Source organism: Nicotiana tabacum, chromosome 17 (genome assembly GCF_000715075.1).
Source record: "Nicotiana tabacum cultivar K326 chromosome 17, ASM71507v2, whole genome shotgun sequence".
NCBI lineage: Eukaryota > Viridiplantae > Streptophyta > Magnoliopsida > Solanales > Solanaceae > Nicotiana > Nicotiana tabacum.
This window is the reverse complement of record NC_134096.1, coordinates 86,702,467-86,719,888: the sequence shown is the minus strand read 5'-3', so window position 1 is coordinate 86,719,888 and position 17,422 is coordinate 86,702,467. Positions and strand designations below refer to the sequence as shown.

Genomic DNA, 17,422 nt, shown 5'->3' with positions numbered 1-17,422 from the left:
AATTAGGTGGTAGATGATTGAAAAAGATGCGTGCAAAATTTTAGTTTGATTTCTCAGAGAATGGAAAGTTTCAACAGTAGCCTTAGGGTTACTATTTATACACAGTGGGTATGGTTAAGGAATCAAGAGACGAGTGCGGCTACAGAATTCCTTCTGCGGTCTGCACTCTGTTACTTGGTGTTCCACTTCCTTTTGATGATCTGTGGTCCGCAGATTTAGATGTGCGGCTGCAGATTTCGGTGCGGACCACAGAATTTGCTGTGCGGCCGCACTTTGGCTGTTTCTCTAACAAATAAGCTTTAGAGAGTTTACATTTTCCATCTCAAGTTGTGCGGTCCGCACATGAATTGTGTGACCGTATTTGCCTTCTGCTATAGTGTTCAAAATTGTGCGGTCCGCACTTTTTCCATACTTAGCAAATTTTTCTGAGCACAGTTCTTGTAAAGCACACACCTTCCCACAACACACTTCAAAACCTGTTAGCACAAAATAAGACCTATCTAAAGAAGAAGAAAAGAAAAAAAAAGAAACATGGGTTGGCTCCCAAGAAGCGCCTAATTTAACGTCGCGACATGACGCAAATTACCATCACTTCAAATGAATAACTGCCACCACGTGGCCATCATCAACTTGTCCCAAATAATACTTCACCCGGTGACCATTGACTCAGAATACCTCATTATTTTTGTTCTTCAAGTCCAATGCACCAAAAGGTGTCACACCCATAATTTCAAAGGGACCACTCCATTTGGATTTCAGCTTTTCGGGTAACATCTTCAATCTTGAGTTGAACAACAAAACAAGATCGCCCACCTTGAACTCCCTGTTTCGGATGTATTTGTCATGATGGTACTTCATTCTTTCTTTGTACAAGGACGAACTTGCATATGCATGATACCGAAATTCATCTAATTCATTCAAATGTGCAACCCGCAAGTTAGCAGCTATATCCCAATCAAGATTTAACTTATTTAAAGCCCACATGGCCTTGTGCTTGAGTTCCACAGGAAGATGACAAGCTTTTCCAAACACCAACCGATATGTAGACATCCCGATAGGAGTTTTGAAAGCAGTCCGATAAGCCCATAATGCATCATCAAGCTTCTCTGACCAATCCGTCCGGTTAGCATTCACTGTTTTGGACAAAATACTCTTTATCTCCCGGTTGGAGACTTCCATTTGACCGCTATATTGAGGGTGATAGGGAGTCGTAACTTTATGAGTGACACCATACTTGCTAAGCAAGGTGTCAAAAGCTTTGTTGCAAAAATGCGACCCCTCATCGCTTATGATAGCCCGCGGAGTACCAAATCTTGTGATGATGTTCTTCTTCAAAAATGCCACCACACTTCTTGCTTCATTGTTGGGTAGAGCAACGGTCTCAACCCATAGAGACACATAATCAACCGCGACCAAGATGTAGGTATTTCCACAAGAACTCACAAAAGGTCCCATGAAGTCAATACCCCACACATCGAAAATATCAATCTCCAAAATGGTGGTGAGGGGCATTTAATTTTTCTTTGAGATTCCACCGGCCCTTTGACATTCATCACAACACTTAACTAGATCACTTGTATCCTTGTAAAGAGTGGGCCAATAGAAACCGCAACTTAGCACTTTGGCCGCCATTCTTGCTCCACCATGGTGACTACCATACGGCGAAGAATGACAAGCCCCCAGAATTTCAACTTGTTCCTCCACCGGTATACATCTTATAATCACTCCATCCGTACAAATCCAAAAAAGGTACGGTTCATCCCAATAATAGTCTTGACAATCCCGTTTGAGCTTCTTCCTTTGGTTTGAAGAGAACTCATCTGTGGTGATACCACTGACAAGAAAATTTGCTAGATCCGCGAACCATGGCACCTATTTCATTAAACTAGCTAAGAGTTGCTCATTGGGGAAGGAGTCATTGATTTCAAGGCCATCATGCGGCCTCCTCTCTTCCTCTAAACGAGATAAGTGGTCCGCCACTTGGTTTTCACTTCCTTTTTGGTCGTGGATGTCTATATCAGTATCTTGCAACAAAAGAACCTATCTCATCAACTGGGATTTGGAATATTTCTTGCTCATAAGGTAAGGAAGTGCCGCATGATCCGTGTGGACATTAACTTTTGCACCCATCAAGTACGGGCGGAACTTCTCAATAGCAAACACAATGGCAAGGAGATATTTTTCGGTCACAGTTTAATTGAATTGGGCATCATTCATGGTCTTACTAGTATAGTAGGCCAGATGAAAGATCTTGTTTATACGTTGCCCCAAAACTGCTCCAACCGCTACATCACTAGCATCACACATGAGCTCAAAAGGAATGCTCCAATTAGGAGCGATGATAATGGGAGTAGTTGTCAACTTGAATTTGAGAAATTCAAATGCTCTCATGCAATCATCATTGAAGTGAAATTTAGCATCTTTCTCCAAAAGCTTGCACAAGGGGTTCACCACTTTGGAAAAATCCTTTATGAAACGCCTGTAGAACCCCGCATGACCCAAGAAACTTCTCACTCCCTTAATGGATGTTGGAGGTGGAAGTTTAGAAATCACCTCTATTTTTTCTTTGTCGACCTCTATTCCCTTCTTTGAAATCTTTTGGCCAAGGATAATACCCTCCTCGACCATGAAATGTCATTTCTCCCAATTCAATACCAAGTTCGTTTCTTCACACCTTGCCAATACCTTATACATATTTTCCAAGCAATCATCAAAAGAATCCCTGACTACCGAAAAGTCATCCATGAAGACTTCAAGGTAGTCCTCTACCATATCCGTAAAGAGCGCCATCATACACCGTTGAAAAGTTACCGGTGCATTGCATAAGACAAATGGCATCCACTTGAAAGCGAAAGTGCCATAAGGACAAGTGAAAGTTATTTTCTCTTGATCTTCCAGGGAAATAAAGATTTGATTGTATCCCGAATATCCATCTAGAAAGCAATAGAACGCCCGGCTGACCAACCTATCAAGCATTTTGTCAAGAAAGGGTAGTGGGAAATGGTATTTCCTTGTGACTTTGTTTAGCTTATGATAATCCATACACACTCTCCATTCGGTCATCGTTCTTATTGGAATCAAATCGTTCTTATCATTGGTGACCACAATTATTCCCCCCTTCTTCGAAACACATTGCACCGGAGAAGTCCACGAACTGTCAGAAATGGAGTAGACAACCCCGACATCTAACCACTTTATGATTTCCTTTTTGACCACCTCTTGCATGGCTTCATTGAGTCTCCTTTGATGTTCAATGGAGGGTTTGTCATCTTCCTCTAAATTAATCTTGTGCATGCAAAATGCGAGGCTTATTCCCCGAATATCCGCCAAAATCCACCCAATAGCTTTATTTCTCTTGTGGAGCACCGCCAATGTAGAGTCAACCTGCAGGTTAGTCAAACAAGAGGAAAGTATAACCGGTAAAATAGAGCAAGGCCAAGGAATTCATACCTGAGATGTGGAGGTAATGGCTTCAACTCTATGATAGAAGGCTCTTCAATTGAAAGCTTTGTAGGAGGAGTTTTCTTATTCTAAAGATCCAAGAAAAGTTTCTGAGGTGTATAATTGTATGACCCCATCCCTTGAAAAGAATTAACACATTCCATGAAGCTATCCATTTCATCATCATCAAAATTGAGCAAAACGGCCTCCAACATGTCACCCACATTAATCGTGGCACTTGTATCATCAATAAGCATATCGGTCACCAAGTCCACGAATGAACACACTTCATTGTTATTCGGTTGCCTCATAGATTTGCACACGTGGAACACCACCTTTTCATCACCCACCCAGAAAGTGAGTTCACTAGCTTCCACATCAACAAGAGCCTTCCCCGTAGCAAGGAAAGGTCGACCAAGAATAATCGGCACCTCATAGTTTACTTCACAATCAAGAATAACAAAATCCGACGGGAGAGTGAACTTGTCAACTCGAACCAATACTTTCTCAATCACCCCCAACGGTCTCTTCATTGTACGATAGACCATTTATAATCTCATAGATGTGGGTCTTGGTTTCCTAATTCCCAATGTCTTGAAAACCGAATAGGGCATCATGTTGATACTCGCCCCAAGGTCACAAAGAGCTTTTGCAAACTCGGCACTTCCAATGGTACAAGGAATTGTAAAAGCACCGGGATCTTCCAACTTAGGAGCCATCGAATGCACAATTGCACTCACTTGGTGAGTGACTTTTATAGTTTCAAAATTCATCGATCTCTTCTTTGTTACCAAATACTTCATAAACTTTGCATATCCAGGCATTTGCTCCAAGGCTTCAACTAATGGCACATTTATAGAGAGACTCTTCATCATATCAATGAACTTCTTAAATTGATTCTCACCATTTTTCTTGGCTAGCCTTTGAGGATAGGGAGGAGGTGGCTTAGGCAATGGTGCCTTAGATTTTTGCACTACCGGTTCTGGTATGTCAATCACATGATCCCTAGACGGGTTCACATCCTCTTGAGTCTCTTCCGCTGTGTCATCAATATCAATCCGCACTTCATCATTTGCTTGCACAACATTGTTCGTAATATCCTCTTCTTCTACCACTTGCTTATCATCCACAAGTTGCTTTAGACTTGAGGTAGGTGCATTCCCACCTCTTCTACTTCTTATCATAACGGCCATGGCATGCCCTGTATTGTTCCCACCCTTCGGGTTCACCACCGTATCGCTTGGTAGTGCCCCCTTAGGATGAGAATTTAAATCTTGAGAGATTTGACCCATTTGCACTTCTAAGTTTCGGATTGATGTGTTGTGTGAAGCAAGTTGGGCATCAGAATCGGCATTCTTCTCCATCATTTTCTTGAACATGTTCTTAATACGAACCATTTCATTGTTGGAGGAACTAGGACCATGATAAGGATAAGGGGGTGGGTTGCTCAGTTGTTGATACATCGGGGGCCTTTGAAAACCCGACCCCCGATTTCCTTGGTTGTTGTTCCACTCGCCTTGGTTTTTATTGTTTTGCCAATTCCCTTGGTTATTGCTTCCACTCCAATTACCTTGATTGTTGTTGTTCCAATTGCCTTGATTATTTCCACTATTTCAATTACCTTGGTTGTTAAAATTCTAATTGCCTTGATTATTCGAAGGTCTCCATTGTTGTTGACTAGGGCCTTGGTAGTTGTTTCTTTGCCCTTGAAAGTTGTTCACATATTGGACCTATTCATCTTGATCATTGTAAGAATATCCTTGATCAAACCCACTATCATCTTGCACAAAATTGTCCACTCTTTGTTGCACCTGTGGACTTCTTGTTCTTCTCTTGTTTACCATCATATTGACTCCCTCCATAGCATTGACTTGCCTTGGTTTTGCATTTGTTAAAGTTGAGCCTTTTCCAATTGGTTCATGGTGGTTGTCAACTCAGCTATTGCTTGCCCATGGTCATGTAACTCTTTATGAAGAAGAATCATATTTGGATCACCTTGTGGAACATTGGCTCTAGATTGCCAAGCTGATGAAGTATCTGCCATCTCATCCAAAATATCACATGCCTCCGCATAAGGCGTAGTCATGAAGTTCCCACCGGCAAGTTGATTCACTACACATTGGGTGGTGGTATTGATCCCCCGATAGAAAGTTTGTTGAATCATGTTCTCTGTCATATCATTGTTGGGGCACTCTTTCACCATTGTCCTATATCTTTCCCATATCTCGTGTAGTGGTTCATTAGGCTCTTGCTTGAATTCTAGAATTTCATCCCGAAGAATGGCCATGTGCCCGGGAGAGAAATACTTTGAAATAAATTTCTCCGCTAGTTCATCCCAAGTACGAATGGAATGATTTGGCAAACATTCCAACCAATCTAAAGCTTTCCCCCGTAGAGAGAAGGGAAAAAGCCTTAGCTTCAAAGCATCCTCAGAGACATTTTTTTGTTTGCTTTCCACGTATCAACGAACCCCTTCAAATGTTTATATGCATTTTGATCCGGTGCATCGGTGAAGAACCCTCGTTGCTAGAGCAAAGTGAGCATCACGTTGGTTATTTAATAGTTGCCCGACCTAATACAAGGTGGGACTATAGCACTTGCATACCCTTCATTCGGCAACACCCGGTGTGGAGCCGCTCGTGGTAGAGGTGAGGGTGAAACGAGAACATTGTCTTGAGGCGGTCAACCTCATTTATTGGCTTGATGTTCAAGAGGGACCTCATACATTGCATCATTATCAACGTCCACATCCCCCATGGCTATGTTTCCTAGCTCATTGTTTGCCAGGATTGCACCTACAATACTCACACATTAGTAACAAGGAAGGAAAAGAAGATATTCCAAAAACACACTTAAATATATATCTAACACCGTCTTTTAGCTCCCCGACAACGACGCCAAAAATTAATCTCGTCCAATTTTACTCCTCTATTTGAGGATATGAAAATGGTCGATTTTCCACTAGGAGCTATGAATGGGTCTTAGGAATATATATTATAGTGTATGAGCTTGAATTATCTCAAATTGCACTTCTACAAATTTGGGTTGTTTCTAGGTCTAATTTAAATGAAGATTACAAACTAAGAATTTAAACTAGGAAAGTGTTTTTGGTTGTTTTTCAAATGATATGAAAGGCCTAGGGCTATGACCTTCACCTAGGTGTTCATCTAATAGGTTGTAAACTTTAAAGCTTGTTTTATTGGTCGAGGTGTATTATATCTATCAACACCCAAGTACCCACTCAATACCTCTCGGTCAGAGAGTGATTTTGCCCAATTTGGATTTCTCAAGTCCAAATAGGTATTGAACAAAACAGTTGATGATAAGCTCAAGTCGGGTTTTACTATCTCTAGGTTCAACCCTTTAATTGGGCTTATCAATCTCTCGATTGACCTAATTTCTTGCTAGCCAAATTTTCCTAGACTAAGTCTCTCTTTCTCAAGTAGAGACCAAGTCAAATAAGTATGAAATAATGTTTGCAACCATTAATTCTTCACATAAAAGCAAGAACTAGGCTAGATAATCAACACCCAACCATAAACAAACAATAAATCAAACACCCATTAAGTTTACACACTAGGGTTGGGCCACAACCCTAATGAAAATCTATCTACTCATGCTTAAATTGGAAGAAAAAGAAGAAGAAGTGATAATTAAACCCATATTGATAATTAAAATGATGAAATCAATATTCAAAAAAGCTCAAAATAGCAAAAACTACTAAAAAGAGTAAAAGAAAACGTCTACTGTAGCTGTTGATGTCAAAACTTGACCTAAAAAAGTGAAACTCTTCTATTTATACAGTGCTGGAATTTTCGAACAAAAATGCCCTTATGGCGGTTCTGCGGCCGCACAATTCCATGTGCGGTCCGCACTTTACTTCAGCCTGACAGGAATGGAAACCTGCGACCGCATAATTCTGAACTGCGGTCGCACTTCTCTCTTTCTGTGGTCCGCGCAATTCTAAGTGCGGCCGCACATTGCTCTTCTGCGGACCGCACAAATGTGATTGCGGGCGCTTAGCTGTTCTTCTGCGGCCGCACAATAATTGTGCGGTCCGCGCTTCTGTTGAACTTGAGATGTAAGTTCTCTGAACTTTTGCTCTTGCCCAGGTTCTGCGGCCGCACGTGTCATGTGCGGACCGCACTTTGCACTTGTTTCTTATAGGAGTTTCTTCACAATCTGCAGCCGTAGATGAATATCCGCGGTCCGCACTTCTGAGCTTCTGTGCCTATTTGTGTCTGTGAGTTCAGATCACTCCTTCATGAGTTGGATTTCACCTTGGGGGCTCATTTTCCACTATTCCTGCATTTAAGCATATTTCATCAGTTTTCAGGAACACAATTAAACACTTTTGGACTAAAACGAAAGCAAAAAGGTGCTAATAAGTAGTCAAAATCCCCACTTATCAAATATCACATGCCTCTACTCCTTATCGTTTTTCCTATTTATCCGGGACATACTCCCAATAAACCCTAATAGTACAAGTAAAAAAAATATCTAATGGAATAATCTCTTTAATATCCTGCCCTAATAAACTAGCCGTTACAACTTTGTTTTGCAATGCTCAACATCGACCATCTTTTGCATCTCGACCACGGGCTTCGCCATCTCCTGGTCGACCTCGGTTGACTATTTTCTCGATGTTACTTAGTCCCAAGTATTGAGATAGATTTCGACCTATACAATCAGTCCCTCTGCTTATTAAGGCCGACCCCAAATGACCTTGATGAGCGGATTCTGTTTATCATGTTTGGCAAAATTGGGCGAATAGGTCGAGTAGTGACATTTTAGACGGGATGACGACATGACCTTTCGTGGGCTGCGACTTTCGAGGTCACATTGTTTCTACTCCAGAATGACGTCATGACATCATGCATCATTATGGCGCATTTTCCCGATGTTTTGCATCGTTTCCCTTGCACCTACCATTTCGATACCAGTGCTGGGTAATGATGGCCTGATTTCTCGGTTTTGACACTTTAATTATTATAAATCGGGAGATGAGGACATTTGTTCGTGTATTGCATATTCTTCATATCGAATCCCTTTGTCTTCTTCTCCTTGCTTCATTGTTGCGTATCCCTTTCACTGTCTTAGCGATTCTTGTTGCTTCTAATACTTCCTTGCCTGAATACCCTCTCTTAAAAATATGGCTAATGTATCCTCTGGTTCCGGCATGAGAACTGACCATGTCCTTTTGGCGGTGCTTATGCCCTCTCATGCTGGTGGCATCTCTGTCGCCATTGAAGATGAGAATTTTCCTACGATGGAGGAAATAATTTCTCGTAGTGAGAAAGTTAGGTCCGACTTTTCGAAGGCGCTTGAAAGAGAGCCCGAGGTCTCGTAGTCAGCGATGAAAGAGGTCGATCTAGCTAAGCTTAGGACAAAATTCAACATTCCTGCCCACATCGATCTGGTCCCAGTGGGGCGTGATATGGTACAAATCCACCGCCCCGGGTATTGCACATTCTATGTATATCCTTTCCATGTTGGCTATACTCTTCCCCTTCTCCCGCTGACGAATGAGTTTTGCCGCTACTATGGCATTTGCCCGGCCCAACTATTCCATACATCTACAAACTTATTAGGATGCTCACAAAATTTGCGGAGTTGGCTGGGGTCAAGGTCACACTCTCCCATCTGATGCATCTCTTCGCCCCTAGTTTCTACATGGGGACGATGTTGCACCTTCACCACCGAGGAGGTAAATTCCCGGTGGCGAAGATGGATGAACAGGCAAATCATCAGTTCTAGCACAACTACTTTTTTGTCAGAACCGAAGACGTGGTGGCTAACGCGAATGACTTCTCTAAGGCTTGGAATCACGCTCGTGAGTATCTATTTTTTGTCAACAACATTTGACTTGCCCATTTCAGTGGCATGCTCTGAGATTTTGTCCCTTCTTTGTACAACCAAGACTATGCCCCCTCCTTTGACCGGGGATATTTTCGACTGGGTTGGCCAGGTTCTGCCTCGTATTGTGGGGATTCATGAGTGGACAGGTTTTCTCAAGAAATTCTGGCCTGCTTCTCCATTGGCCGGTGAGTTCATCTATATAAATTTTTGCTGTTTCGTTCTAATGATTGCTTGCTCGCTGCAGTTTATTCTCAGTGGTGATAACCTTTGATATTTCTTTTTCAGTTCGAGGATCTTCAAGGAGGACAAAGGCTCCTCTTCCTGTATTTCGTAAGAGGAAGACTGCCTTTTCTTCGACACCTGTTTCCATTGTGACATCGACTAGGCCTGACCGGTCATTTGCTTCAGTCCCTTGTTCCGCCGCGGCCAGACCTGGTCGGTCATTGGCCCCACCTACCGCTGCCTCAACATCGGTTTCTTCTCCGCGTATGAATATATCGGCAGTAGAGCTTCCGACTTACCCTTTGTATTATTTTATGGACGAGGAGGAGGAGTCGTCACCGAGTGGCGAGAATTTAGTTCCCCGTAAGGAAAGATTGGTGGACGTTGGTGATGGGATCGCCCGGGCCGTGGATTCAGTAAGGGGCAATTTTGTCATTCGTGAGACGGCGACAATAGTGCTTGAAGATGTCATCGAGTTACCGTCTGATATTCTGCCATCGATTGAGGCTGTAGAAGACGTGTCCCTTCCCAATGCCATGATGGAAGCCGAAGGGCCGTCCGCGAGGGTTTGTGATACTTTACGATGAGATGAGCCATCGTCCTCGTGAACGACTGATGGTCTTTCTTCGCCGGTCGACGATAGAGGTAAAGGCATTTCCGAGGATGGCAATGAGACGAGATCCGATCTTGACGCTGATGAGGTGAGGATGATGGGAAAAGGATTTAACTGGCTCTAAGTGAGACTGGAGGGGTCCACGCGGACCATTACGATCCCTATGGATTGAGATTTACTAGTAAATACAGAGAACATTGTTCCTTCCCTCGGTCCCATCTATTCCGACGTGGAGGGCAAAACCCTGGAAAAGTTGGATGACGCTACATTATCAAGGAGTATAGTCGGCCTCGCTCTCAGGGTAAGCTTTTCGACTTCTTTCATTTTTGTTTATCAAACTCAACGTTTAGGCTTCGTTCTTAATCTTTGTTTTCTTTTTATTTCTTTTTCAGACTGTGATTTTGGAAATTAAAAGTGCCCAGAGAGAGGAGAGCCGTAAGGCTATTTTTCTGAAGATGGAGCAAAAATATCGCGAGTACCGTGTCAAGTACCGCGAGATTTGTAGGCGGTTTGGTGAGAGCGGCAATTTTTTGGCTCTTCGAGATGAACTGAAGGAAAAGGATGACGAGCTGGTGAGGGTCAACTAAAAATGCAGCGTTCTTGAGGGGGCGCTAAGAGATAAAGAAGATGAACTTGAGGTTAGCAGGGGGCCGAAGCCCAGTACGATGATCTCGAAGACCAGGTGGTCTCACTGCGCGCCGAGCTCGAGGAGTGAGGATCTCGAGAAGGCGAAGTTAGCTCAGTCGGGGGCTATGCGGAAGGCGGAGACTTTGGAGATCGTAATCCGTGTCCTTTGTTCCTTGCGAGAGACTGCCTTGGAGACGACCAAATTCAAAGAAGAGCGGCTTGATGAACGGATCATAGAATTAGAGAAAGAGGCTTCTGGCCTTTGTGATCGAGTCGCCGCTCTTGAGGCTGAGAAGGCACAATTACTTTCTCGACCATCCTCTTCCCGTACTTCTAATTTTGCTGATGTTCTTCGAGATTTGTACGAGGAGTGGATTCACGCCGAGGCCCAGCTGGATATATTTAGAGATCTGATGAGAGCGGGAACCATTTCAGAATCCGTCTTCGAGGATTCTCGTGTTAAGGCACGTGGAGTTTAAGTCGCTTGGGGCTACGATCCTGCTACACCGGAGGCCGATGATGATGAGGGGTATGCTGGTGTGGATCGGATTGAAGAGGACTCCTAGTATGAGGATGAGTATCCTGAGGGCAATGGAGATGGTGAAGGGGCATATGGGGATGGCCTAGGTGATCAGACCGATGGCGTTGCTGGGCCTGGCGAAAATTAGTAGTTTTTCTTTTTCTTCTTTTTGTTTTGTCGCAAACTTGTGCGTTTTTTGTAGGCGTATTTTCGAGCCTTTGTAAAAAATAGTCTAAAGTATGAAATACCAGTTTTGTTATTTGTACCTAATTCTTTTTCTTTGGATTGAGCTTCTATGATTTTGATCTTGTTGCTTGGTTGCCTTGGTTTTCTTAGTCGTAATCATTTAGCTCGAGTAGGGTTGAACATATCCTTTGTTTAATTACGGCCGCGGGTCGACAAGTATTAGTTCTATCGAGGTCCAAACAAAACCTAAGTTTGATCATGGCCAAGGGCCAGTAGATGTTAGTTCAAACTAGGTCGAACATATCATATATTTATTTATGGCGGAAGGCCGGTTAGGTGTTAATTCGAACGAGGTTGAATACAACCTATACTTAGTTATGGCCGAGGGCCGGTTAGGTGTTGATTCAAACGAGGTCGAATACAACCTATACTTAGTTATGGTCGAGGGTCAGTTATGTGTTGATTCGAACGAGGTCGAATACAACCTATACTTAGTTATGGCGAGGGCTGGTTAGGTATGCCTCTAGGTGCGGCATTTGTAGGCATTGTGATCTTTAAGGCAACGCCGCTTTGGTTGAACATTTGGAGAAATAGAAATTAACTTCACGCATTTGTGCTTTGTTCATACACTTGGAGAAATTTACATATTTTTTCGGACGTTGGCTGGCATTTCCATCCCAGTCCCAGTCCTAGTCTATCCAGACCCTTCATTGGTCGACCTGGATCAGTCTTGAGAGGTCGAGCAATGAACTAGCCATCCTATGCGCACTTCAACCTGAGGTGTCCCCTCCGTCGCCTCGTTAAAAACCTCCTTGAGAAAACCCAATTGGGACAAAACTCAAGTGCGGGAAAAAGTGTACGACCTTAGGGGGGCTTCATGTCTTAATAGTTAAAGTACTTGAGGTGTGCAATATTCAAGTTGTTTGTTAGTAGCTTTCCTTCCATTGTTTCTAGTTGGAATGATCCCTTGTTCGTTGTCGACGTGATTTTATACGGGCCATCCCAATTTGTTCCTAGTTTACCTTCCTGTGGGTCTTTTCTTGCTTGTGTTTTAGCTTTAAGCACGTAGTCCCCGACTTTGAGTGGCCTGATCTTTGACTTTTTGTTATAATAGCGTTCAACTTGTTGCTTTTGGGCGATCATCCTTATGTAGGCCATATCTCTTCGTACTTCGTCTTCGTCGAGCTCATGCCTTCTGCTTTCATCGTTGCTGGGTCCACTTTCATGGGAGTATCTTAGGCTGGGCTCCCCGACTTCGACTGGTATTATTGCATCGGTCCCATCGACTAATGAGTAAGGCGTCTCTCCTGTGCTCGTCTTCAGCATTGTTCGGTAGGCCAGAGTACTTCTAGTAATATTTTCGGCCACAACCCTTTGGCGTCTTCAAATTTCTTCTTCATGATGTTCAGTATCGACTTGTTGGAGGACTCTGCTTGTCCGTTGCCCGTGGGGTGGTATGGCGTTAAGAGTATTTTCTTGATATGCCATTTCTCCAAAAACCTGATGACTTTCTTTTCTATAAATTGGGGTCCGTTGTCGCAGTTGATCTCTTTAGGGAGGCCGAATCAGCATATGATGTTTTTCCATACGAAGGTGATCACTTCCTGTTCACGTATTTAGGCGAATGCTCCTTCTTCTACCCATTTAGAGAAATAATCAGTTAAAACCAAAAGAAATCGTACGTTACCTCGTCCTGCCGGGAGGGGGCCCACGATGTCCATTCCCTATTTGATGAACGACCAAGGAGACGTCACTGAGTGTAGGTGTTCGCCTGCTTGGTGAATCATTGGGGCATACATCTGGCATTGCTCACACTTTTTCACGAAATACGCGACCTCCTTTTTCATGGTGGGCCAGTAATACCCTACCCGTATGAGGCATCTGACCAAAGCCCAATTGCCGGAGTGAGCTCCACAGTGGCCTTCGTGTACTTCCTCAAGGACGTGCCGCGTTTGATTAGGACCCAGACATTTTGCCAGAGGGCTGCCGTACGTTCTCTATACAGGTCGTTGTGAAAGATGTTGTACCTGGCTGCTTGCATCCGCAATTTCTTGCCTTTTTAATCAACTGGGAGTATTCCGTCCTACAAGTATGTAACAATATAGTTGCACCAGTCCCAAGTCAGGTTTATGGTTCTTACCTCGATTAGGTTTATTGATGAATTAAAAAGATGGACTACGTTTCTGTCTCCGGTTGTAATGTATTTGGTAGCTGCGACTAATTTGGCGAGGCAGTCCACCTCGGTATTATGTTCTCGAGGGATCTTGTTGAGTTGACATTCATCGAACTCGGGTAGTAGTTTGCAGATTTCAGTCTGGTAATTTTGCAACCTTTGTTCCTTGATTTGGAAAGTCTCTATGACTTGGTTGACCACGAGTTAAGAATTGCAGTGCAGTCTTAGCTGTTTCGCTCCGTATTTGAGTGCTAGTCTTAATCCTACAATTACAGCCTCATACTTGGCCTTGTTGTTAGTCATGTCTAGGCATCTTATGGACTGGCGAATAACTTTGCCTATTGGGACTTCGAGTAGGAGTCCCAGCCCGGACCCTGACGCATTAGACGCGCCGTCAGTGTACAGGACCCAAAGGTCATGTGTTTGGGGAGAAGCGTGGACAACTTCTTTTTCGACTTCAGGCATTTTTTTTGCACTGAAGTCGATGACGAAGTTAGCAAGGACTTGTGACTTTATCGTTGTTCGTGGCCGATATGTGATATCGTACTTGCTCAATTCGATGGCCCATTTGGCCAACCTGGCCGATAGCTCGGGTTTATGCAAAATTCTTCTTAGGGGGGAGGTCGTGACGACCGAGATGGGGTGGCATTGGAAATATGGTCTAATCTTTTGTGAAGCTACGACTAAGGCCAAAACCAATTTTTTGGGGTGGGGTTATCTTGTCTCGGCGTCTACTAGTGTTTCGCTAATGTAATAGATGGTGGGAAACTGCGTACCTTTATTTTTTCGGACCAGGACCACGCTCACAGCTACTTCAGACACGACGAGATAGACGAGGAGGTGCTGCCCCGGTTTTGGTTTTGAAAGCAATGGTGGCGATGACAAGTACACCTTTAACTCTTTCAGGGCTTGGTCACACTCAAGGGTCCATTGGATGCCGTTATCCTTTTTGAATACACCGAAGAATTTATGGCACCTATCAGATGACCGCGAAATGAACCTTGAAAGGGCAGCGATATAACCAGTCAACCTCTGAACTTGCTTTTTGGTGGTCAAGTGCTATGGTATCCCTTCGATGGCCTTGATTTGGTCGGGATTGACCTCGATACCTCACTGTGGCACTAGGAAACCTATGACGTTTCCTAAGGCCACGCTGAATGCATATTTTTCGGGGTTCAGTTTCAATCTGTATTGCCTAAGAATGTTGAAGGTTTCTATCAAGTGGTCGATGTGATCTTCTTTCCATTTGGATTTGACCAGCATGTCGTCTATATAGACTTCCATCATTTTACCGAGTTGGTCTTTGAACATCCTCGTCACCAACCTTTGATAAGTAGCCCCCGCGTTTTTCAGCCCGAAGGGCATGGCCCCATAGAAGTACATCCCCTGATGGGTGATGAAGGTGGTTTTTTCCTAATCTTCTTCCTCCATGAGTATCTGATTATAGCCCGAGTAGGCATCCAAGAAGATTAGCAGTTCATGCCCCGCTTTGCGTCGATGAGTTGGTCGATATAGTGTAATGGAAATGAATCCTTGGGGCATGCTTTGTTCAAGTCAGTGAAATCTATGCACATCTGCTATTTGCCATTCTTCTTTTTCACCATGACCACGTTAGCGACCCATTGGGGGTATTTCGACTCCCTGACGGAGCCATTTTTCAACAATGTTTCCACCTCTTCGCGTATTGCTAAAAGAAAACAAGTCTGCGTTAGCAGTTAAAAATTGACAAAACTTACCTGGTTCCTGAAATTTTTTAATTGATGTAAGATTTCTTGCTGTGGTCGTTGCTGTCTAACTGAACGGGGTCGAGGTCTTCTATGGTCGATTCTGCAGCTTCGACCGTGTCAGGGTCTCTGATGACGTCCTTGCTATCATCGCACATCGACCTCAACCCTATTGATTGTTATGCCTCTTTTTCTTTGTCCTTTGTTTGCTGGGTGGCTGTGCAGTCTAGGGCGGTGCTGTAGCATTCCTGGGATGTGTGTTGTTCCCCTCGTATACTGAATATTCCCCATGGAGTTGGGAATTTTATGACTTGGTATAAGCTAGTGGGGATGGATCTCATAGTGTGTATCCATGGTCACCCTATTATGGCGTTATACGTCGTGTCTTGGTCTATGATATGGAATGTGGTTTCCAGAGTGACGCCACCGGCTAGGACGGGGAGTGTGATATCGCCGGATGTTCGCTCAACTGCATTGTTAAAACCTATTAGTGTGATGAAGCGCAATACTATCTTATCCTCGAGTTTCATTTGTGCAAGTACTCGAGGGGGGATAATGCACGCACCGCTTCCATCGTCTATCATAATGCGTCTCAAGTCGGTATCTAAAATTCGTAAAGTGATAACAAGGGCATCATAGTCAGGGAAAGCCAAACCGTTGGTATCTGATTTATCAAAGATGATACTTTCTTCAAGTTCATCGTACCGTTTGTGGGTGATTGACCGTTTGAGCTTGTGGATTGTGGTGAACTTCACACTGTTAATAGAAGCATCGCCGCCGCCACCAATGATCATGTGGATGGTGCGGGTTGGTGAGGGCGGTTTCGGCGGTCCTTGATGTTGTTCACGTCCTCTGGCAAAGTTTGTCCTTCCCCGGTCGCTCAGCAACTCTTTGAGGTATCCCTGTCATAACATGTTTACGACCTCCTTTCTTAAGGCGATGCAATCCTCAGTTTTGTATCCCCGCTCTTGATGGAACTCGCAAAGGGCGTCTAATTTTCTGGTGTTCGGGTCTGACCTCATCTTTTGTGGCCACTTCACCTTCGGTCTGAGCTTCTCTAAGGCGTAGACTATTTCTATAGGCGACACACAAATTGTGAGCGGATAGTAAATGGGGCATACCTCTTCCGTTCTGGTGAGTCCCTATTTTTGATCGGGGCAGGCCCTCTTCATGGAGGGAGAAGGATGCAATGGCGGTTTTGACATATGGTAGATGTCGTTCCCGATTTGGTCGTGAGGCTGCAAGATCTCTCCTCATATCATTTATTTGATCTTTTCTGGATTCGGCTTGCATCGAGGTTAGCCAATGGGTCGGCCCATTGAGGTCGTCCTCATCTGCTCGAACTTCGGTGCAATATGCATTGTGTATTTCATCCCATGTAGTTGGGGGGTACTTCAAAAGCCGACTTAGTAACTTTCTTGTTGCCCTCGAACCGTTTCTACTCAGCACTTTTTGAAGAGCTACGACCGCCATCCCTTCCGATATATTCGGCAAGGTCATTCTTACTCGGTTGAACCAGGCGAGGAAATCTCTCAATCCCTCTCCCGGAGACTATTTAATAGCGAATATGTTATTTACTCTCGCCTCTGCCTTTTTGGCCCCAACATGGGCCGTTATGAACTTATCGGCCATTTCTTCGAAGGTTTCAATAGAACGCGCAGGCAGTTGTAAATACCATGTTAATACTTCTCCTGTGAAGGTCTCGCCAAATTATTTTAACAAAATAGAGGATACTTGTTCCTTGGCGAGGTCATTTCCTTTCACGGCGGTGACGTAGTGAGTCACATGGCCTTCAGGTTCGGTCGTGCCATCGTATATTTTCAGATAGGGCGACATTTTAAGGTCTTTGGAATGGCATGTGGGGTGGCATCATCACTGTACGACTACTCGATGAACCGACCGACATGTCTCTTTGGCAAGAGCTTAGGGGCGCCCGGTATCTTACCGATCCTTTCTTGGTGTTCTCTAATTTGGTCCCGAAGTGCTTTGTTCTCATTTACCATTTTCTCTATCCTTTTCAAAATGGTTGCGAGGGTGTCGTTACCTGCACTATAAAT

The 17,422-nt window shown here is 43.9% G+C and overlaps 1 protein-coding gene across 1 annotated transcript; it reads right to left on the bottom strand.

Moving 5' to 3' along the window:
* Positions 1 to 15,721: 15,721 nt before the first annotated feature.
* LOC142171962 (uncharacterized) lies at positions 15,722 to 16,159 on the bottom strand. Its single transcript, XM_075235693.1, has one exon. The coding sequence runs from the start codon at positions 16,157 to 16,159 to the stop codon at positions 15,722 to 15,724; it is 438 nt and encodes a 145-aa protein (XP_075091794.1).
* Between the last annotated feature and the right edge of the window lie 1,263 nt (positions 16,160 to 17,422).